At 38.9% G+C, this 22,666-nt stretch overlaps 1 protein-coding gene across 1 annotated transcript in view; it reads left to right on the top strand.

The window, feature by feature from the left end:
- Positions 1–1,808: 1,808 nt before the first annotated feature.
- Positions 1,809–22,666, top strand: part of TRIM66 (tripartite motif containing 66) — a 39,206-nt gene continuing 18,348 nt past the window's right edge. Inside the window, exons 1-10 of the mRNA XM_054390516.1 lie at positions 1,809–1,989; positions 9,661–9,764; positions 11,768–11,915; positions 14,599–14,731; positions 15,358–15,474; positions 16,688–16,802; positions 18,070–18,216; positions 18,353–18,470; positions 19,801–20,693; positions 21,727–21,882. Of these exons, the coding sequence (XP_054246491.1) occupies positions 1,809–1,989; positions 9,661–9,764; positions 11,768–11,915; positions 14,599–14,731; positions 15,358–15,474; positions 16,688–16,802; positions 18,070–18,216; positions 18,353–18,470; positions 19,801–20,693; positions 21,727–21,882 (2,112 nt within the window). The remainder of the gene's footprint in view (positions 1,990–9,660; positions 9,765–11,767; positions 11,916–14,598; positions 14,732–15,357; positions 15,475–16,687; positions 16,803–18,069; positions 18,217–18,352; positions 18,471–19,800; positions 20,694–21,726; positions 21,883–22,666) is intronic.

Raw genomic sequence — 22,666 nt, forward strand, 5'->3', positions numbered from 1 at the left:
TGAATGCTCTAGTCCTGGGCTATGGTTTCTCTCTTTAAACAGTGTGGTAGTCTAAGACCTCAACTTCCTACTGCAGAAATTATATGTTTTTGTAGATGTTGGTTTATCTTAGCAACAGTAGTTACAAAAAAAAATAAAGGTGAAGTGAGCTGAGAAGCTGTGCTGCTCTAATGACATTCGCTTCTGAAAGATGGTTGATGAAGATGGAGTATATGCAGTGAGCTCATTTAATAAACACTGATACAATGTTTATTAGCTAAAGCACAGGTACAGTTTCCACAACTCATTTTTAAGGGACCTCTAGTATTGAAATTATAATCATAAATTTTGGGGGTAGGTTTGAACTTGTCTAAGTTAATTCAGTAGTGTTGGTTGATATCTTAACTGATTTCAGAGTAAGTTTTTGATATGAAGTATGCTGGAGACTTTAACATATGGTCCATTTTTCCTAAAGTATTTTAAATAGATTGCTATTTAAAATTTATTTGGCTGGTGGTGAATTTCTGAGGTATTCTTAAATCTTTTGCATTGTAGAAAGAAAACAAAAGACCCACTTAGTAACCATTTTCATGGGAATCTGCCCTGAAACAAGATCTCTCAAGAGAATACACAGCCCTAAGATTAGAGCTGCTGTTCTTCTGTGCTGGGGAAATCTGAAGATCATAGCTATAAGTTATGTACTACTGATAGCAAGGCCACCCAGACAAGGCAATTGGCATCTACTTGGCACTCTGGCTCCAGGAGTTTTGGTCATCTGTAAGTGTGACACCAGGACAAATGAGACTGTATTTGCTTTTTCTCCTCTGATGCAACTTGCAAAATTTTCTCTTTGCAGTTTCTAACTGATCAACGTCTCCTGAAATCTCATAATTGAGGATAGAACGTACAATGATGGGGGTTCGAAGTGACCTCTGAAGATCATCTAGTGAAATCTGCTAAGGCAGGTACACCAACATCAGGTTGCACAGGAATGTGTTCAGGTGGGTTTTGAAAGTCTCCAGAGGAGACTCCACAACCTCTCTGGGCAGCCTGCTTCAGTGCTGCAGCACCCACCCTCAAAGAAGTTTCTCCTTAAGTTCAAGTGAAACATGAACTACAAAACTTTCAATTGACTTGGGGAGCATACTTTGGCAGAAGGAACAGTGTCCTGCTTGTGGAAAGCTCAAGTTTGGTCTATAATTTGATCTGTGGCCATCTCGACAGTTGAAATTTCATTACTGCAAAGGGCATTTTATTGAATTTCTGCAAGGAAGATTGGCAGCAGATGCTGTACATTTATCAAGACAGCTTTCTAACATTAATTGCTGAAGTGGTGGACATATGATCAGTTATGCTTATTATTTATTTTACCTAAAAACTATTAATACTGAGGTAAAATTGTAAAAGCAGTCAGAAAATACCATCACTTTTATTGCACAGTTTCAATGCTTCTAGCAGGAAATGTGTGGCATGTGACAATTCAGCCTGGTAACGGCTTTGTAAATAGATCAATAAAGCAGATTACTTCAGTTTTTACAGAAGTTGCAAGTACTATAGAGAGGTAGTGGGATCATGGTTCGTAAACCTTAAACCACACCTTCCTGCACAACAATCTGCTAAGACTCTTTTTTTTTTTTTAAGCAGGTATGTGATTTTCAGCTGCAAAGAGCTTCCTCTTTCTTTGGAAGGACTTAAATAAGTGTTGTTTAAGAAGGTGCATCCTGCTGTTTGCACATTCTAGTCTGCACTTTAGTGGTCAAGGGTTTTGTTAAGTAAAGGGGTTGTCAGTAGCCATTCTGCAAGCTTCCGTGTTTTTGATATCAAACTTTATGAAGCCAGCAGAAATGGAGACCCTGAATCTGCTGAGGAATTGTTTGGTGTGCAAATGGGACTTGTGGAGGAGAGCCCCCAGAATATTACCTTGCTTTCATTCCTTCTGTAAGGACTGTCTTCCAGATTTGATTCAAGGATATAGCTGTATTCCCACTGACTATGAAGTTCTGTATGAAGGTAATACTTAAGATTCTCTGGCTTGTATTCTTTGTATTGCAGTAATATAAAGATAGATGGATTGAGAAGTGTTTTTGTAGTGTATTCCTTTACAGCACTGCTTTAAACAAATAAAGTATGGGATTTAAGATTTGCATGAGTAGAGGGTGGATTGGGAACAAGCCTCCTTCATTATGTTTTTCATCTGAAAAGGAATGTTACACTCAGACAACATTTAAGATTTTCCAGAAAGGGCTAAGTTTCAGTTACCATATATGACATTCTAAATACTTGAATTGCTTGGCTTGATATATGAATAGATGCCATAAGGTGGTTTCGAGGCTATGTTTTTATCTAATCTTTTGGACATGTTGGACCTTTCTATGGTACCAGTTTGGGTCATATTTTTATCTTTCCTTCTCTTTGCTTTCTGCACACCTTTCCCTGTCCCAAACACCAACAAAATCATCCAGTTCTTTGTTCCTAACAGAGGTCATAATAATTGTTATTAGAATGTGTATTGTGGTGCACTGAAACATTTATCTGATTGTAACTGTGGTTTCCCTCTGTCTGAACCTCTCTGGCTGTAACTCAACAAGCTGAGTTAACTGGTGAGGACAAGAAGTGTTTTGTGACAGTGGCTTTTGAAATCTGAAGTTATTTGTACAGTTTTTGGTTGTGATGGTAATAGAAAGTATGATTTTTTTTGTTTGTTTTGGAATAAGACTGCAATCACAGAATACAGTCATTTCAACTGAATGAGTCTTAACTGCCATGAGGAAACATTCCGGACTCATTACTAATTTATAAGAAGAGCAAAGGCATGTAGATGACTTATATTTTCACAGGCTTTGAACATCAGGTGAATAGGAGACATCATTTGTTATCTCTTCCATAGCAGATTTTAGAAACATGTAGGAATAGAAGATACCTTCCCTGAGGTGATGGTAATCTGAATTCATGAGAGAACATAAACTAGACAAATTCAGGCTTGAGAACAAATGGAGAGAGTGTTAGGAGGTGACTGTTGAAGGGCTAACAAGACACAAAAGCTAAAGCAAAAGAGAATAATTTAAGAGCAAAGTTAAGAAAGGCTGTTCATGTGTAGGGTACAGACAGAAAAAGATATAAAGGTAGAAGGCAAAGAGAGCCAAGGAGTCATTTCAAGTAAATGTCACCTTGAAAATTTTTAATGCCAAATCATAGTGGGCTTGAAGTCTGAGGGAGCTACTTTATAATCAAATACTGTTGAAAACAACCACTTTATTACTTTTAATGTATTCTCCTTTGACATCTAAGCCATTCCCTTATCCTCGTTTCTGTTTGCCAGGTGGAAAAGTGAACTTATACCTCTTGGTGGTCATGGATGAAGCGCAGCAAGAGGTTCTCATGAGCTGTTAAAATACTGGATATTTCTTAAAGTTCTTGAGTGGATTGGGAATGATTTATTTGTAGAAGACTGGAACTAGTTTATTTCTGCATTCTGGAGGTTTCTCTGTTTACTTCCTCACTCTTGTAGATAGGGAACTTCTACAGGAAACAGCAAGATTAAAGAAATGAAGAACAGCGGTGACCCAGTAAATGAAGTGAGACAGCAGGTGCAGAGACTCAGTTAATATATGAGCAAGGAAAGCAGAAAATCCCAAACATCTGTGTCTATTTAAGTCAAGGACTGAAACTGCAACCAACTGTAGGTCAACCAAGATAGATTTGTGGAATCTTTTGATTCCACAGGCTAAATATTGCCTGTCTTACCTGCACTGATGGCTGAGTTATGGGCAGTATGATATCAACTCAATTTTCAGTGTTATCTTTAAGTGTGATCATATCTAAATCCCAATGATAAACTGTAAGTACAAGTGCTAAATCATTTTAGCTGACTAAATATGAAATATTGCCTGTAAGAAAAATGTGTTCCTTACTCACTGAATTCTTTAAAAAGACAGAAGAATGGAAAAAGCGAACAAATTTCCAAGTGCAATCAATCTGACATTTGCTACAAAAGCATACTTGAATTTGTGGGCTTTGTTATGCTTCACCATAAATAGCACTGTGCTAGCATAAAGCTCTTTTCTAGTTTATTATTGATGTATTAAGATTGCTGAGAAGATGGTGGTAAGTAGTCCTGATGCTTGACAGGGATTGATGCTGGAAAATTACCTTTATACCTCTATGTATTTAAGATGACTCTAGCAAAAGCTTTGAGAGAGCTAGAGCTCTTATGGAAATGCTGCACGCTCATTAGAATTTATTCAAAGCTCTGAGAACTGAGAGTTTGGATGTGATTTGAGTGGAAAAATAAAATGCAGGTTTTGCTCCTGCACATCCTTCTTATATGAAGGGGACTTTAAAACTCTTAGTCATTCTTTTTCTGTAGGCAGGTGCCAATTTCTGATTTTTATTCATCTAAAAGAGAATCCACATTCTCCTCTGCAGATCCACAGGTTTTTTTAAAGAGAGCGTGGGTAAGAAAAAGAGAAAATTCTTTCATGTCCTGAGATAGAAATTTTCAAGGAAAAGATTATGCTGTAGGAGTCCTTTGGCTCTGGGCTCATTTTCCTTATGATGATTTTGTCATGAGAACTATGGTGTACTGGCTAAGGAGACTTCAGCTGTCAACATACAGTGCCTTATCTTGTACTAAGTCTGTATGTAAAATAAAAAACCAAAATACATGCACATCTACAGAGTTCTTTAAACACTTTAGCCTTACAGTGGAGTAGAGTCTGGCTGTTTTGGAGTTACAGCTTTTGTATCTCCAGGACCCAAGTAATCTTGTTTTGATGCAATCATATGAAGCAAGTGATGCAATGTATCACATCCACTTAACACCAAATGCATGTTTTAGTTCTAAAAATGGAAGCAGAAAGGTGACTTTAAAGAGGGAAATTGTTCATCATAAATATATTTAGTAATTTTTTAAAGAATTTAAAGTTAGTCAGCCCTTCTTACTGTTCTTCAGCTGCCATACAGAAAAGACAAGTGAAACAATGGTGGGTTTAGTTATATAAATAGAAAGCTGTAGGGTGGGAGGTTGTCTTCAGAACTGTTTCCTATAACCTATAATTGGGTCTCCAAGGAAGTGTAAATTATGCCTGAAGCTTGAGTTGTAGATAATGCTCTGTGAGAATAATTATTCTGATAGTTGCTGGAGGCAAAAGAGCAGAGGAATAGGTGCAACATGTGGACAGCAAGTATAAATGTGGTGTGTATGTTAGCTCCACTGTTTGTTTCTTTATGCTAATCAGTTCTCATGATAATGATAAGTTAATTATCTGCATTGATTTATTTCTGAGACAACCATCTTGAGGGTTCTTTCTATTTAAATCTGACCAGACAGGAAGACCTTGAAACAAAATCATGAGCTGTGGCTTTTGTCTTTGCACTCACTTTCCATGCATGGTGGGGAGGTCACAGTTTGCACTTTCAGAGCGGATTGCTGCAAATTATCCACAGTTCTGTCACTTACAAATTAGCTTGTTACAGTGCAGTTGGAGTAAGAAACTTGAAAGCACTCAGAAATTTTAGTTCTTTTGTTATCTGTGCTTCTACAAAGGAATGCTCTGTATGAGGGTCACTGCCTTGGTGTCTGCTTACTATTCCCTGGGTCCAGTGCAGTGTGTCAGCTTTCATTAGCAGAAATGAAAGTGCTGTGGGATGTGAGATATCTGACCTGTGGGGAACTAGGGCTTGAATGTTATATGGCAGAACCTTGTTGTTTTCTTAGAAGCTGATTTTGGATATCCCAGGTGCAGAGCTTGACAGCCCAGACTGAGCATCTGTGCCTGGCTACGGAATCCAATGCCTTTGAATTTTCATTTTCCTGTACCTGTGGTCAAGTTACAATTGCTGATGGAAGAATGAGAGTGAAAATAAACATGTGACTTATGAAAGAGGTCTGCAAACCGGTTCATCAAAGCAAACATCTGCTGCTGAAGCTTTTTTGGGCTCAGAAATGTCACACAAAGTGATATGTGTGTATGCCTGTGGCTTTCTAATGCTGGTGGCTTTTGTCATGGTGTTCAGGTGCATTAGTCTACTATGGATGGTAGTCAAAGGAGTAATGGAACCTTGGAAGGATGTAGGTGTAGGATTATTCTTCCTCCTCTCTCATGTGATGAAACTTCATGGGAGTCTATTCAATACAATGTGGTCTTCAGTGACTATTCAATTCTAGCTGATATCTCAAATACACTGAGAATAGTTTATATGTGGTTTATCTGGCAGATAATTCTGAAATAGGGTTTTATTCTGTATATCACAATGAAACAGGGCTTAACTCCAACATTTGGATCATTGTTAGGCTTTCTAGGTCATCTCTTTAGCAGTGCAAAGTGATGTCATAAATAATGATTTCAAATGATAAACAGCAGGAGGTAATGAACTTCTAAAAATTAATTTGTGCAAATGTTCCTCCTTCCTGCCTACCAATATAATTTCCATATAAAAATAGAGCATGTCAACAGCTGTCTTAGCTTTTTGCTACTTCTGAAGGTTTTGGTAACAGTAGTGGACTTCATTTGGGTATCATGATTGCACCACAGCTGAATTTGGCTCCTGGTCTCTTAATATGCAAACTGTTGTTTGAATCATGTAATTCCATGTTGAATTGCTATTTAGTTGCAGAAATTGCATCATTCTCATACGTACAAACACTGAGTCTCTAGGGCTTCTGACTACTCTTCCCTTCACCCACAGTGCTGTAATAATGATATATTTAAATGTGCTGTCTGCAAAGTACAGGTTCTTAAATTAACCATGTTGTTTACAGGCAGTGGCAAGGTAGGAAGGCAAGAAAAATGTTTAGGGAATGGTCTGCTAAATGTAATGTGGGAGTGAATGGTGTTGTGAGATCTGCTACTACACGGATCTAGAAAAGCTCTTCTCTTTCCTTCTGCGTGCTTGCTCCAGGTTATTCTGAGGACTGAGGGAAGATCCAGGCAAGCAGGGAAGTAGGATGTTGCTGTTCATTCTCTCTATGGGATTTTTATTCTACCACTTCATGAAAAATACAACCAAGGCAAGTTAACAGAGGCCTGAATAAGTCTGAGAGGCAAGGGCAAGAAAGAAGGCAAGAGGAAAAAAAAATGCAGCTGTTAAGTGGCCCATTCCGTCTTTTCACCCTGGTGATTTGTCAGCAGTTCTGGCTGAAGAAGGGGGAGCAGCCCCAGGTCTGATGTGATTTCAATCTGCAGCACGGCTGAGCCCGCTTCCAGGAAACGTGCTGTGTGTGCATCCTGCTTAATAACCACCCGCTCTGACACGAGTGATTCAGTGTGTAGCTCTCTGAGTGACTGGTTATCCAGAAGACAGGTAAGGGGTTTCTAGGAAATTGTACTTTACTCTGAGCATGAGCACAGCATAATCCACTCCCTTTTTAATGTTGAAGTAGCTGCTGCTTGTGGCTAGTTGCAAATACGTATGTAAGGTTCTCTTAATTTCAGGGTAAGTGCTTCACAAACTATTCTGTAGTGTGTTTATTATGCTAAGCTATCTTTAGATTCTTTTGGGAATTTATATGGAAAAAGATTGGGCATTTCCAGGGAGCACAGTTTTTTTATTAGATGGAAAAGGAATCAAATAAGAAGCCCAATTAACTGAACAAGTTATGATCTCTGAAGCTACCACGTTCAGGGCATCTCTCTTTTAGTAAGATGCAAAATAATCTCTTGTTCTTTGACTGATCTTAAATATAGAATTCAGTATTAGGACAGGTGAAATGTGCTTACTGATTAGTCCTTCTATAAGTGGGAGACTACTTCCAATAAAATATTGCCATGCATGGTGTCCCTCTTTATTTCCTGTTAAATCTTATGTTATGCCCTTTGTTCTGGTATTTTTTTTAAATTATGCTGAGGGCTGTACATGTCTTTTATTCATCTCCAGGGAGCTTTAGATTTTAAATCTTTATAATTCACAGTTACTTGGCTGTTTGAGACACACTTTGATGTTTACACCATTAAAGCTGTACTTGATGGTCTGTGGTAGTGTTCTGACTTACATGTGTGTGACTCACTCCATGTGTGTTTCTGGAACAACACTGATTTCAGTAGAATAACTTGAATCTAAAATCTGAGAAAAACATTGTCCCATGGCATCTAGGGCATGACTTTTAGATATCCCCTAAAATTAATCATCAGTAATGTCATCTGCCTCCAAAATCATAACTGTTCCATATTTCTTAATACCACTGCATTTCTCAGTATATGTAAGAAGGCTTTTGTGCAGTACTGAAATCCATGCATCATATATGTTTTCTTTAAATGTTTAAAAGAATCTTCTAACTCATTGTGAAATTAATGCATTCTTTATACAACATATTTTATACTTCACTGGTTTGTAACAAATTGGCAGAATTTAAAGTTCACATGAAGGTACCTGAGGCCATGAACATAAATATCATTCACTTGGTATAGTTTAACATTCTGCACTAACTGAATAGTGTTGAAATGCAATAAAACAGTAAATTCAAAACAGTAACTTCAACATTAACTTTTTCTACCTTATGTGATGTGTAGAAAGAAGTTGTCCTTGCTATGGCAAAATTCTGAGCACTGCTTTACTGCTTTTTAAAGAATCACAGAATCCCAGCATGGTGGGGTTGGAAGGAGATAATCTAGTTCAACCCCCTTGCTGAAGCAGGTTCACTCAGATCAGGCTCCACAGGTTTGTGTCCAGGTGAGTTTTGAGTCACTCCAGAGAAGGAGATATTTGGCAAAATGGGAGACTATCACTCCTCTTTCCCCGTAATAAAGCAATTAGCAGAGGATGGTTTTGTTTCTCAATAAGCAGCTGTTCCCAGCAATTCACCTGAATGGCATGTGTAGATGAAGGAACAACTGTGAGAGTCCTGCGTTTCTTACTTCAGAAAGTAACTTGTTGATACTTTCCCCTTTGGTAAACTTGTGGCATATTGTATAGAGGTTTTCTCTCTGTATTAGCCAGATGAAGAACTGGCACTGCTTGGGCAATGCTGTTATGGGAGTAAGAAACTGGTTCAAAGTCTCAAAGGGCTAGATGCGATTCCCTGTAAAGTCAGTAGATGTTTCCTATCAGCGGCACCAAGAATTAGAGCATGACCCATGGGACTTATTTGAGAAGCTGCTTGCAAAGTAGGTATTTTGCTTCCTAAGTTTTCAGTCAAAATGTATCTGCCTTTGTATTGCTGCTGCTCTTAGAAACGTGTACCTTTGTAAGATGCTCACAGGGAAATTTGAACACTGTTTCACCTTCTAGGAGTTAGCCCTACAATTCCCTGGTGCTAATTGTATGCACCGTTTACAAGGAGTAGGAGGGCACTGTCTGTATAACACATTTAGGTACTTCAGTGCTCCTACTGTCTTTGTATTTCTCCAGAGGACCAAGTTGTTAAGTGATATCTAAAACACACACACAACTGTAATCTGGGAAAGCATGGAGATGTTTCAGTGTGACTATTGTAAAAGCATTCTATTATCCTAAGTTGTAAGATATGATGGTGATTAGCTACAAATACTTCAGTTAAAAATGCTACCTTCTCAGCTGCGCTCCTTATTTTAAAGATGCAAAGTAGAAGAGTTTAAAAGACTGCTACAGATTGAGTGTAATGTAAAAAAAGCCAGCAATACTGAAGTGTGATTTCTATAATTTCATGGTTCACATGGCTGGTGTGCATTGTCTTAATTGTGGTGGTTTTGTTTTTTAAAAATTCAGGTATCCTTTGCTGTCCTGTGTGCAAACAGACCTGCTTTGCAAGGGATGTAGTTGAAAATTGCTTTATCAAGGGCTTTCCCACTGGTAATTCAGCTATGGCAAAGGTAAGTGAAAACCATTAAGCTGGGTGCCTTGTGAATTTTTGGGACACTAACAGATGAACACTGTTTAAAAATGGAACAACCTTTGTGTTGAACAACAGACTCTTGTCTTGTTTGCTTGTGCAGCATTGTGATTACTTCACTCCTAGAGGTGGGTATACTGCCTAACTTTTATTTGAAGAATGAGTTAGACTCTACACTTAGAATTGATAGATTAAAAATTATTGATACTAGTGATGTGGGAGTGGATCTGTGACCATCAATGTATTAGGAAGATAGTGAAACTCTTGGATAACTCATTGTCCCCTTTCTCCTCTAAACACAAAGTAAATAGAAGCAGACAGTTGGCTGAATTATCCATTAGATCCTGTGGGCAAGTATAATTTTCTGATTGTTTTAGTGATAGAAAAGGTCACATCATATTTCAGTTTTCCATTGGGGAATGGAAGCAAAGGACATTTGGAAGGCATAGGATGCTACCCTGACCTTGTAGTGACACTGTACACAGATGGTTTTCACTTCTGTTAAATACCCAGTTAACAGGCAGGACTAGTTTCACAGTTTTTTAGTTGTCACTACTTTGGGTCATGAGGATGGACAGAGGAAGGTGTGTATTTCTGCCCCCTCCATTATAACATACTGTTGTATTATTTGCATAAATAAGAGTGATTGCAAAATGAGGCAATATTACCTGTAGCTGGGAATTTAAACAGGTGAAATCTTGTTAAAACTATTTTGTAATCTGCTGATTGTGTTATCTGAAGGGTGATCCAAAGCAAGGGAAGAGTAACAAAGAAGCAGGGATACTGGACTTTCACTTTCTGTCTCTTTTGGGCTTTTAGTGGGGCTGTAATTCTTCCCTGTTAGTTGTTTCTGTGTTTCATTTTCTCCATTTTTAAAAAGAAAAGATGTGTAACCTAATCCTTTGAGTTTCTAGCTTACTTTCTTTTTGTTGATAGTCATGTATCAGTGAAGCTTACATACTTTCTTTTAAACCCCCACCCCCAAAACTAAAGCAGAAGCCCCAGCTCATCCAACCGAGACACAAATGAACTACCTAGTATGTTCAAATGGGAATCTGCCAAAGCTTGTAACAAAGTGTTTGGAAGCAAAATATTTCTGTGTGTCAGTGATGCATCAATGACAGAGTCTGCTATATATACCAGCAACAGGATTTTCAGAAATATGCAATTCAGAATCTCTTGGCCAAAAACCCACTTCCATATCATAAATAATGTAACTCTGGGAACATTCTGTGCTCTGCAATTGGCATAAGTAATGTTAACACAGTACAGTGTCAATATAAGTTGTAGTCAGACTGACAACTGAAGTGTTACAGTCAAACCTGTGAATAAGCAGTTCTGGTTATTGCAGAGAGAGCAGAGCATCCCTCAACTTTTGACCTGTTCCCTAAGCTGTCCTTTCATGGGTTGCTGATAGACTATGTTTGACTCTTTTACATTTCAAATATTTACTTGTCAACCTAGACTATCTTTTCTGAGGTAGCAAATATCTCTACATATACATACATATGTCTGGTCATTTGATGTGTTGAAGCCATCATTAAGTAGTACAACACTAACACAAAGAGGTTACAAAGCATAACACCACTTGTTTTCAAAACTAACCCTCCTTAACTGAAATCAGACAAACCTTATTTCATAGTTTCATGGCTTTTCCAGTTCACAAACCATTATGATTATTTCTTCTGATGCGAAGTGTAGCATGGAGCCTAGAATTTTGCTGAGTAATTCTTGCATCATGGCATAATTATGCTTGATTGTGCTGGAGCACATGACAACCAGATTGGTTTAAGATCTTCAAACGCTGATTTTATTCTGTTCTCTTTTACAACAATAACCAGACTCTTAGAATAACTTGAATTGCATTACTCTGAGGAAGAAACACATTAACCTTACCAATCTGAATCATAGTCTATTAAACATAGCAGTTCATGTGGCTTATTTTTTTTATCCTTGTGTCATCCTTGCGCTTTTTGTTCTCAGAGCTGTGCTACGTGTAAAGGGAAGCGACCTGCTCACAGTCTCTGTACAAGCTGCAATAAGTGGTTGTGCAGCTCATGTACAGAGGAACATGGACACGGCAAGGAAACTGGAGACCGCTTCCTATCTGTGTCCCTGAAGGGCTGCACAGGTACTGAAGACACATTTTGAAATTTGGTTGTTTTTCAGCTGAAAAAGAAGCTGTTGCAGGCTCTGTGCCACAGACACCGTGCTCTATGACGCAGAAATATATATGTGTGTCAATAAGAGATTGTGATTTTTCTATAACTTTAGAGCCATTACCACAAATGACATCACACGTTATTTGAAAAATGTTGGATGTCTGTTTGATAGAAACTGTCTTTCCCACATGCCTTTTCAGTCTATGGAGTGATGGTTTGGGGTTTGGTAGGAACAGATCTTTCCCTTTCAGTATCTCTGTCCTCTTTTAGGTAGTTTCCTTCAGGAAACTACTATAAAGCTTTTCCTGTGCTTATGAACAAGGTGCAGGAGGGAGAGTCACAGACAGAAGAAGCTGTAATCACTATAAGGATGTTCCTTTCCTAAGCCTGGGATGAAAAATGTGGTTCCAGATTGTGACTACTTATATTGTCATCAGCAAGCACAAATGAAGCCCACTGGCAAACATGTCCCAACGCTATACAATTGTGACCCACAAAAAGGATTATCAGCTGCTATTACTGCTCATTATTTTCTTTGCTTGTGTGTCAGAAATCTGCTGATGAGTATGCTAACCTAAACTTAGGTAAGCAATTTGTAACCTGAAAGAAGTTTTGCAATTTTATATGGTGATTTAAATTTACACTTTGCTCATATATGAAGTTATAGCTAGAGTTTGTGCTGCACTTCTTCATAAGAAAGATGAAGGACAGAACAAAGGATAAATGTAGGTGTAGCCTACTGACTATACTTTTAATATTATTCTATTTTTTGGCTTTAGCATTTTGCTTGTAGAGGCCTATACTTTATGCTTGCTGTAGACGGAGTTCTTTTAAGTCCTGGTTGTAGGAACAGAGATTTAAAAATTTTTGTTAATTATTCAAGAGACCCACCTGAGATATAGAAAATATAGGCTGTAGAAAATGGTGATTCAGACAATGTAAATTCAGAATTTTAGGGCAACTGAACTTTTCCTGTTCTTCAAGTGAAGTTCTTTTCAAGAAGATAACATAGTTGTGGTCAAGATGCTCCTAGAATGCACAGGCTTGTGTCCTTATTTAGTGTTTGATTTGTAAGAATTCAATTTATTTTAAAACAGAAGAGTGTAGCTTTGAACTGAGTATAAAGTAGGTCAAGAATACCATGGCTCAGTGGCAGTTCTCACTGATACATCAATTGAATCTGGGAATTAGTAGTGGCAGAGGCTGGGAGTCTGTGTGTAATTAGATAACATTGATTTTTATCCTTAGTGTGCATTTGAAATCTTCTTGTCTCTTATATCTAGCACAGTACTAAAAACCTACAGATTTCTCTGGGATGATTACAATCACCCAAAGGCTAAGAACCCTTCAGAGAGAGAAAATTGGAGAAATCGTTATATATGATTGTGACTAAGCTTCATTATACTTGGACTGTAAAAACCACATCTCATTATAAGTTGGAGTTTAATATGGCTAATTTGATCCTGAGTTTTCAGAAAAACAGCCTGTGTGCTCTGCAGGTGCTGGATACTTTGAGGAGCTTTACCAAATCATGAAAATTGAGATAGTTATTACGGGCTTCTTATTTTTCTTTTAAGATATAATATCTGACTCCATTGGGGAGGAAAACATGAGCTTCAACTACAATTCCACTATAAGAATAATTGGATAGTGTTTTTGTAGGAACACCTTGACAATGCAATCATGTACTTTTTTTGTCATTTCCGTATGTGTCCCTACATGTTGATAACCTGGGTGGTTCTGTGGACAGGGCATCTGAACCCTGACCTGCATAAATCAGTCACTGTGCTTTAGCATTGCCTCTGCTTTTTGACTGTTTAAATCAATAATAACAATGGGTAGCCCTTACACTGGCTAATAAAATAAGGCTCTGGACTCTTTCTCAGAGTCCAAGGAAAGAGCTTTGCCCTCCCTGCCTTAACTACTGATGTAGATGTACTTGTGAATGTCTAACTTCATTGGAAGGGGGTTTCGTTTTGCCGTGGTTTAGTGGTTTATTTTCATGTTTTCTCACTGACAGTGTTCCTTCTTCCTAAAACCACTCTGTTGTGTCCAGCACAGAAGACAAGAATCAATTGTACTGGAGCAGTGTTTCCCCTTTACATTTCCACTGTCTATTCTTCATCACATTACTCCTTAGAAAATTTTTTAGCAATGGGGTTTACTGCCTAATATCAGTATCCCCTGGCTGATGAATATTGTGTGCTGAATTACCACAAACAATTTGAAAAACAGTTCCTTGTGTGACTTTTTAGGAACAAAGGACTTCCTTGCTTTTCTGCATTTGCTTTTCTATATTTTACAATACAGTTTTGTTAACTGGCTTACCAGACCAGGGCATTCAAAGTTGTTAAGTAGGTGTCCAAAATCATGACAGATATTTAAAACTCATGACAGTTTTGAGGACAATAAGATTTTATTTCTGAACCCCTTTGATGTGCTCAATTTGTAGGATGTATAAGGCCGGGAAAAAAATGTTAACGACCTCTGGTTCATATAATCTGATGGTTCCAAAGTCTGGATATTTTAAAAATAGCACTGAGAATTTCAATAAAATTGTGAGAATCTGACAACTCTTTTTTTTTTTTTTTTTTTTTTTCTGGACTATAAGACTAATCTTTGTCAATGGCAACATTGCTTTATATTCCTCAGGAACTGCAGATGAAGCAAGCATGTTTTCCATATTTTGTCCAGTGCACACTCAAGAGCCACTCAAGTTGTTTTGTGAGACCTGTGATACCCTCACGTGCCGCAGCTGCCTTCTGACAGAGCATAAGGAACACAGGTAGCACACATTGCTAAATCATAATCCTGTCTAAAACTAGCTAATTTAGATTTAGGAATATTCATCTGTGTTTCCAGTCAGCTGAAGTTGCAGGCTAGTCCAGTCTTAAAAGTCACAGCAAACAGAATTCAGTTGTCTTAAGCCCAAGCAACGTAACACAGGGGTTACTGCCCTCGCAGAATCACTCCCTGCTCCAAGCAGTGTGTACCTTCCTTGTTGCATTATCTGCCCAGACTCTAGATATGCATGCATATGCTTCCTGAGATTGTCCTCAAATCAAAAGTTGAACTCATTACTTAGCATGGGTCAAATAGTTCTGTCTTTATCAAAGTCAACACGACTGTACAGGACCAGAGTTACCAATGCTTAAGCACGCTGCTTGCCAGTGGAATTGTGTGAGCTATGTAAGGAACTGTCTGTAGAATAACACTTGTTGTAAGATGAGCCTGCTTATATGAGGAACAATTAAGTTTAGCTGTCAGAGAGAACATCCATAGTAGAAAAGAAGCAGGGGACCATGTCCAAACAAGTATTAAGACAACTTGACCCCTAGACTTATCAATTGATAAGTTGATTACTTATCAACAGAAAAAGACCATGGTGTGAGAATTTCCCTTTCTTCACAGGTTCAGGCATCTTGATGAAGCTTTGCAAAATCAGAGAGTGATCCTAGAAAATGTCATAACTAAAGTAGAAGAGAAAAGAAGTGGGATTCAAGTTTCAACTAAACAGATTGAAGACAGGTAATGCCCTCCCCCTACCCCTTTTTTTTTTTTTAGTGAAAGTGATCAGTAAAAATATAATTTTCCTTAGATGTAGGTTAACGGAAGTAAAAACAGTGATGAATGGTGTCCCTCAGGAGTTGATAGTGGGACCAGTGCTGTTTAATACCTTCATCAATGACACAGGCAGCGGGATTGAGTGTATCCTTAGCAAATTGGCGGGTGACAGCAAGCTGAGTGGTGTGATTGACATGCTAGAGGGACAGGATATCATCCAGAGGGTGTTGGATAAGCCTGAGAAGTTAGGTCATGTGAACCTCATGAGGTTCAAAAAGGCCAAGTGCAAGGTCCTGCACCTGTGTCAGGGCAACTCCTGGTATTAAGACAGGATAGGGGGTAATGGAATGGAGACCAGCCCTGTGGAGAAGAACTTGAGACTACTGGTGGATGAAAATCTGCACATGAGCCAGCAATGTGCACCTGCAGCCCAGAAAGCCAATTGTATCAAAAGAATTGTATCCCCAGAAGACTAAGCAAGGTGGTTCTGCCCCTCTGCTCTGCTCTGGTAAGACCTCACCTGGAGTACTGCATCCAGCTCTGAAGTCCTCAGCACAATAGAGACATTGACCTGTTGGGGTGGGTCCAGAGGAGGGCAACAAAAATGATCAGGGGGCTGGCACACCTCTCTTATGAGGACAGGCTGAGAGAGTTGGAGTTGTTCAGCATGGAGAAGCAAAGGCTCCATGAAGGCTGATTGCAGCCTTTCAGTACTTAAAGGGAGCCTATAAGAAAGATGGGAAGTAGACTTTCTAGCAGGGCCTGTTGTGACTGGTGATGGTTTTAAACTGAAAGAGGGTAGATTCAGACTACATATAAGGAAAAAATGTTTTACACTGAAGGTGGTGAAACGGTGGCATAGGTTCCCCAGAGAGGTAGTAGAAGCCCATTCCTCGAAACATTCCAGGTCAGGCTGGATGGGCTCTGAGCAATCTGCTCTGGTTGCAGACACCTCTGCACATTACAGGGTGGTTGGACCAAATTACCTTTAAAGGTCACTTCCAATCCAAAGCATTCTGTGATTCTGTGTTGGAAGAGAAATATGGGAGAACTTATGGGAAATGGTGCAACCTTCATTGAAGTTCTCTGTTAATGGTTAAATGAGTTCTTATGGCAAATAACTACTAAGCTCTGAACAAATGACATACCAGTTTTTTGGTGTATCTCTTACCCACAGGCTGCTTGAAGTAAAACATTTATACAAAAAGGTAGAAAATCAAATAAAAATGGCCAAGATGATTTTGGTGAATGAAATCAATAAACGAACAAACATCCTTCTGGAACAACTTGAAGTAAGGCTAATTTATTTGACAACTTGGGAAACTGAGCTTAATTAAATATAATGCCTGTGCCAATAGAAAGAATATAGGCTGTGAGAGTTATCGTTCCCTTGCTTATGTTGGCAAATACTACTTTTTCTTTTTTTTAAGTGTAGAATTTTATGTGGAATCAGTGGTTGACAAAGATTCAGGATAAAGTACCAAAATGTTTGCTTATCCTGAGTTGACCACATTTCTAATGCAATTATAGAGAATGTGTGTGCACCTTCTGAGTAGCGTGCAAACTTAGCTTCTGATTGTAATGTTCCATTTGTAGAAGACCACTAGCAGCACATTTAATAACCAGCGTTGAAAATGACCCTCTGGTCTATTTTCTGTTACAGAGCCTGCAGTTTTGACTCCTCAGTTTTTACATGTCCAGCTGAAGTATATAGGATTTTATTTTGAAACGTGCCAAGCACTAAAAATGCTCTTGGATCTGACCAGGTTATATTCTTGGGTTATTTTAGCAGATCTTGAAAAGAGAAGGCACTCAGCACTTACTGGCTACCTTTGAACTTACATATTTGACTCAAATATGGCTACTCAGCTAAGCAAAAAAGAGAAACCTATGTTCTCATTTCAGTGTTATTAAACATTAAGTAAATTCAGCGCTTATGTGTTTTAACAACGTTTCAGTGTTTGAGTCATCTGTGACCACAACAAACTGTACGCACACCTGAAGTATATGCACAGATCTCTGTTGAAGTGCTGCTGAGTTAAAATAGGCAAGGGCAGATAGTTGTTCACATAAATGGTAAGTAAGCGTGGAACTCCTTGCTGCAAGATGTTTTGCATGTGTTCAAATGGAGTTAGACAAATTCATAGAAAAATACACCGAGGGTAGTAATGCAGGCTCTGTTTTTTGTGGATCTTAATTTGTGAATTGCTGGAGACTGGAAAACCATTCTGAGGAACTGCTGCATACTTCCTATTTTGATATTCGCTCTTGAGCCTCTCCTGTTGTGTATTGCAAGAGACAAGAAAGTGGTGTAGGTGCAAATTTCATCCATCTTCTACAGCTTTCTTGGATTACTTTATTCTGTTAAACACAGGGCAGGGTGATGTAGGTTTGTTGGTCCTGGAGAAGTCATAGGATTTACTTTCTTTTCATGACTGGTGCTTAGAAGAGTTTCTGAATAACAGCGTTGCTGCAAATAATGCATAATGTGATGCCAATGATGGCATGGATGATGTGTCTAAAGAATGACAACTATCTTCTGCTGATTCAAATTAACAGAAAATCACCAGTGAAAGGAGGCAGAAACTGGAGCAGCAACTGCAAGGTGTTGTGGTTTTAAGCAGACAGGTAGAACATGTGCAGAACTTTATCAGCTGGGCAGTGTGCAGTAAAAACAACATCCCATTTCTCTTCAGTAAAGAACTGGTAAGAGCAATGCTTATTTTCTCAGTAAACTGAAATTGTGCAGTAAAGGAGAGAACTGTTCTGAGGATTTAATGTTTCTCAAAGGAAACACTTTTCATGATTGTGAATAAAATCATCATTTTTTGGTTGTTATCAGATTGTATTTCAGATCCAACGCTTGTTAGAGACAAACTGTAACACAGACATAGGCCCTCCTCTAAAGATCGCATTTACTTGGGATCCCTCCTACTGGACCAAACAACTGTCCAATTTGGGTAAGACAAACATATTGTTGTTTATTAGGCAAGTTCCCCAAGACAGATACAGACATACAGTACTTTCCCTGAAGTACTCTCTTTTTGTTTTGACTTCCAGTTTGGTAACATTTGTCATTTTCTGAAGAAAAGCCAGTATGGCTGAACTTGCCTCTTTTTTCCTCCAGTACTATCAAGTCACCTATTAAAAGACATCATAATATATAGAGATATTACCTTGCAAACATCACCTAGAAATACACTCCATGAATATAGTCTTTGACGGTCTTACAAAATCTCAGTGTAAGAATACAACTACTAGTTTAGTGGAAGCACAACAGATAACTGATATTACATAAAATGTGGTGTTACTGGCCATCAGATAGCCTTGAATTTCCTCAGTGTGTTTGAAATTTGGTTCAATCCCAGCAAGTAATAGCACTGTACAGCACTATGACTCTGGCAGTCTCCTGTAAGGAGAAATGGAGTATCTGCAGTGAGCCTTCTGCTAGTTCCTGTGCCTTACCTGGGGGTGGTTGAGCTCAGTTGTACCCATGCTTCTCAGATCCTTTACTATCTTAGTGGCCAAAAGACCTGAGTAGTGCTTGAGACACAAGTTAACGAGCACAAAAATTACCGTAAGACATTGACTGTATAATAAATACAGTGTTATTGGTATAATGAGTGTGCATACTGTGACTTTGTTTCCCACCAGCTATAAATTTCCCAACTGCAGTGGGTTTTTACAGTAAATTTACCTCAGTGGGCAGATCAGTGGTCAAAAGATTGGTTCTCTTCCCATTTTAAATTATTAAAAACTAGATGAGGTAAAACACTATAACAATATTACAGGGAATAATCTTCTCTTGACTAAAGGCATGGACAAAATCTGGGTCACTTGTAACTTTTAAGATTCTCACCTACATAACATCAGTCTCTTTTAGTTTTTGTTACTTTCACCCTGGAAGCGTTCTTTTGTACTTGTGCTTATAGATGAGAAGATATCACAGGGTCACAGGCATGTTCCTACACAGATATGCTCATACTTCAGTAAAAAATGAAAGTATAAGCCACATCCATCAGTTCAAGTAAGGTGAGGTCAATTTTTCAAAGCATTTGCTGGTCATTCAGCTATGAGTTCCACTGACATCAGTGGGAGTTTGCTGTGATTTTAGATTACTGAAAAATCCTGATAAATTTGTCTTGACAGTATGTTGAGGGACTGTTTGGATAGGATATTTATATATGTTTTATATTTGAAATAAAGACAAGGAAATGGCCATCAGTCAGTTTTTTTATTGTGTAAATTTGCTAAGACCATAGGAGGAAGCAAATCTACTGTTTTTTCCAGGGGGTTTCACTATGGAAGGTGGACATATTTCTCATTCAGATGTGCTACTCTGTGGAAGTGTGGAAGGATTACAGACCCCCTTGCTTCAGGGGCTGCGGTCACCAGCTCCACAGCTGGGACCTGTGAATAGCCAGCTACATCAATTTCCAGCTGCAGCTCAGTGTCCTGTGCCTGCGTGCTGCTCGCACTGCCTCGGCGTACCTCACCCAAACAAAGCTCAGCCTTCTTACCAAGACACAAATCGCCATTACAATTTTCGACAACCTCCTGAACTGCACCAGCAGCGCTTTCCTTTGCAGTACAGCATGCAGCAACGTGAAAAAGAGTACAGGGGTGTCCCTCAGCCCCTGAAACTGACACAGTCTGAGCTGGAACAGCAGCCGCGGTCGGAGCCAGAGACTGTCTCTGGGAGGATGGGAAAGCACTTACCTGCCCAGCAGCTTCAGCAGACTGCGCCCTTGGGTTATGCCGTTCTATCGCATGAGGCTCAGCAAGTTCACACCAGCCATCTACAACCACTGCGCACAGAAGCTTGTTTGCAGACATCAACTGTGCAAGTGCAACTTGGTAATCTCCAGAAGATAAAATCTAACCACTTGCAGCAGCCACCGCAGCAGCAGCAGCAGCAGCCACCAGCATCGCCACCATCAGGTCAGAATGAGAACACCCACAAACAAGTCGTCCAGCAGAGCCTGGACATAATGCACCACCAGTTTGAGCTGGAGGAGATGAAAAAGGATCTAGAGCTTCTTTTGCAGGCCCAAGGACAGCCCAGCTTGCAGCTGAACCAAGCCAAGCCACCTCAGCACGTTCAACAGACCATAGTGGGTCAAATCAACTACATAGTGAGGCAGCCAGCCCCAGTTCAGCAACAAATTCAAGATGAAGAACCAGTAAGTTCTCTAAAAATTATTTCCTATTGTGTTTAGCCAATGTAAGCTCAGAAATCAGAGACACCGTTGAGATTTGTGTATTTGGTTGAACTTTCTGAATTGTCTTGTCTATATTTGTATTCAGCACAGGCTTCATGCCTCATGCAGATTAGGTTAAAATTTTCTGTCAAGTGCTGCATTACCTGGAGCCTAAAGAATCTTTAAGTAGATAAGGTGAACAGCAGGTGAGACAATGAAAACGTCATAATTTGTCCTTCTTGAACATGTAATGGAGGACTGCACTAATCTTACTCTTCATTTTAACTCAGTTTACTGGAAACGAAGCTCTGAATTCTTGGAAAAGATTCCCTTTTGATTCTGAATGATTAGTGAAAAGAGAGCAAAGAACAACTGGGTTGTTTTTTGTGTTTGGTTTTTTTGGTTGTTTTTCTTGTTGTTTTTTTTTTCAACATCTGGGAGTTATTTCCCATTCCACTGGTAACTGCTCTTGCTGCTACGTATGTCCTTTTAGATTTTCATCAGTATTCATACTTACTATTCTGTTAGTTTCGTCAGCACAGCTAATTTCTCCTTTTCCTCTGTTGGTTAGAAACCTACTTTTGGAAAAGGAACAATGCTTGGTGGTGAGCATCCAAACTACAGGGCAGAGAAGATGCACAATAAGGTGGCTTTGAAACTTATTCAAAACAGCGGGGACTGCAGCATAAAGGTGGCTGCCACTTCACATTGTGTCAATTCTGTGGAGCTCCCACCTTTGAGTAGTGGTTTACCTGTGGGGGCAGACTGCAGGCTTTTGGAATAGCTGTACATTACAGCAGCATTTCACATTTTTATTTAGTTATTTATAATCCATTATTTTTTGAGGGAAAATTTTCTCTGTGCATTTATCTCTTTGCTTAGGCTTTGAACATCTTTCTTGGTTTAGAGTTTTTGCCAGTCTTGCTATGTTGTGTATGCTGTGAGTCGATGTGAATTTGTTACCAGTTTTCTTTATAAGATTTTGAAACCACAAATTCTTAATTGTTATTTGTAGGTCTATGAGAGTTCCACTGATCTTGATGCCCAGAAGCCTGTAATTACTCTTGACAAAAGTCCCTCCCTGTCACAGTCACTAGATGAAGAAGCCAGTATCAGCAGTCACTCCTCTGAGAGCACATTGCAACAATCAGCTTTCCATCCAGTGAGAAAGGTATAAGGAACTTTTTTTTTAATATTTTAAAGAGAAAACATGCTAGTATCAGATATAATATGGCATTGGAATTTGAAATCAGATTGGAAAAAAGAAGTATAGTAAAACTCATCAAAAGGCCTGCTAAGTCTTAGAAGACAGTCATAGCTGAACCTAGTGGGCATCTCCCAGTAAGATGCCCACACGCTGTGCTGAGGCCAGGATTGGCAGCTGTTCTATAAGCTGGTAGTGTTTAGATCTGGCTGGGCTGATTAAGTGTGAGCTAGTAAATAAACAGAATATTTCACTGAGTAAATTCTGCCCAGTCCCTATCTTTATGGATATAACTATCAGGACTTGCTAACTACTGCACTAACAGCAGTTAATTTGATAAAAAAGAGTCAGAATCTGATGAAGTCAAGACTGAGAAACATCCTTGAAAATAGTTGCCTCAGAAATAACAACACTAATTATAACTGAAGATGTTGTGTCTGAAAGGGATATAATTCTGTTATGCTCCTTGTCCATGTATAAGCAGAAAAAGAATGGATTTCTTTATATCTAGAATATTTCAGCCAAGCTTTGATAATTCCACCTAGTAAGAGGCACTAACTGTTGAAGAAGCAGCATAAACAAAATCAGGAAAGCTCATCTTTATCAGTAGATCCTTGCTGGCCTTGGATATTGCCTATGCATTTCAGGCAGAGAAGCTGCCTTTTACCTCTCTGTACAGTTAGTTTAAAACATTCCAAACTCAAATCTGTTTGGATTTCTGTGCATGACTCATGTTGTGTACTGTGTGTTT

This window comes from Indicator indicator, chromosome 21 (assembly GCF_027791375.1).
Source record: "Indicator indicator isolate 239-I01 chromosome 21, UM_Iind_1.1, whole genome shotgun sequence".
Classification (NCBI taxonomy): domain Eukaryota; kingdom Metazoa; phylum Chordata; class Aves; order Piciformes; family Indicatoridae; genus Indicator; species Indicator indicator.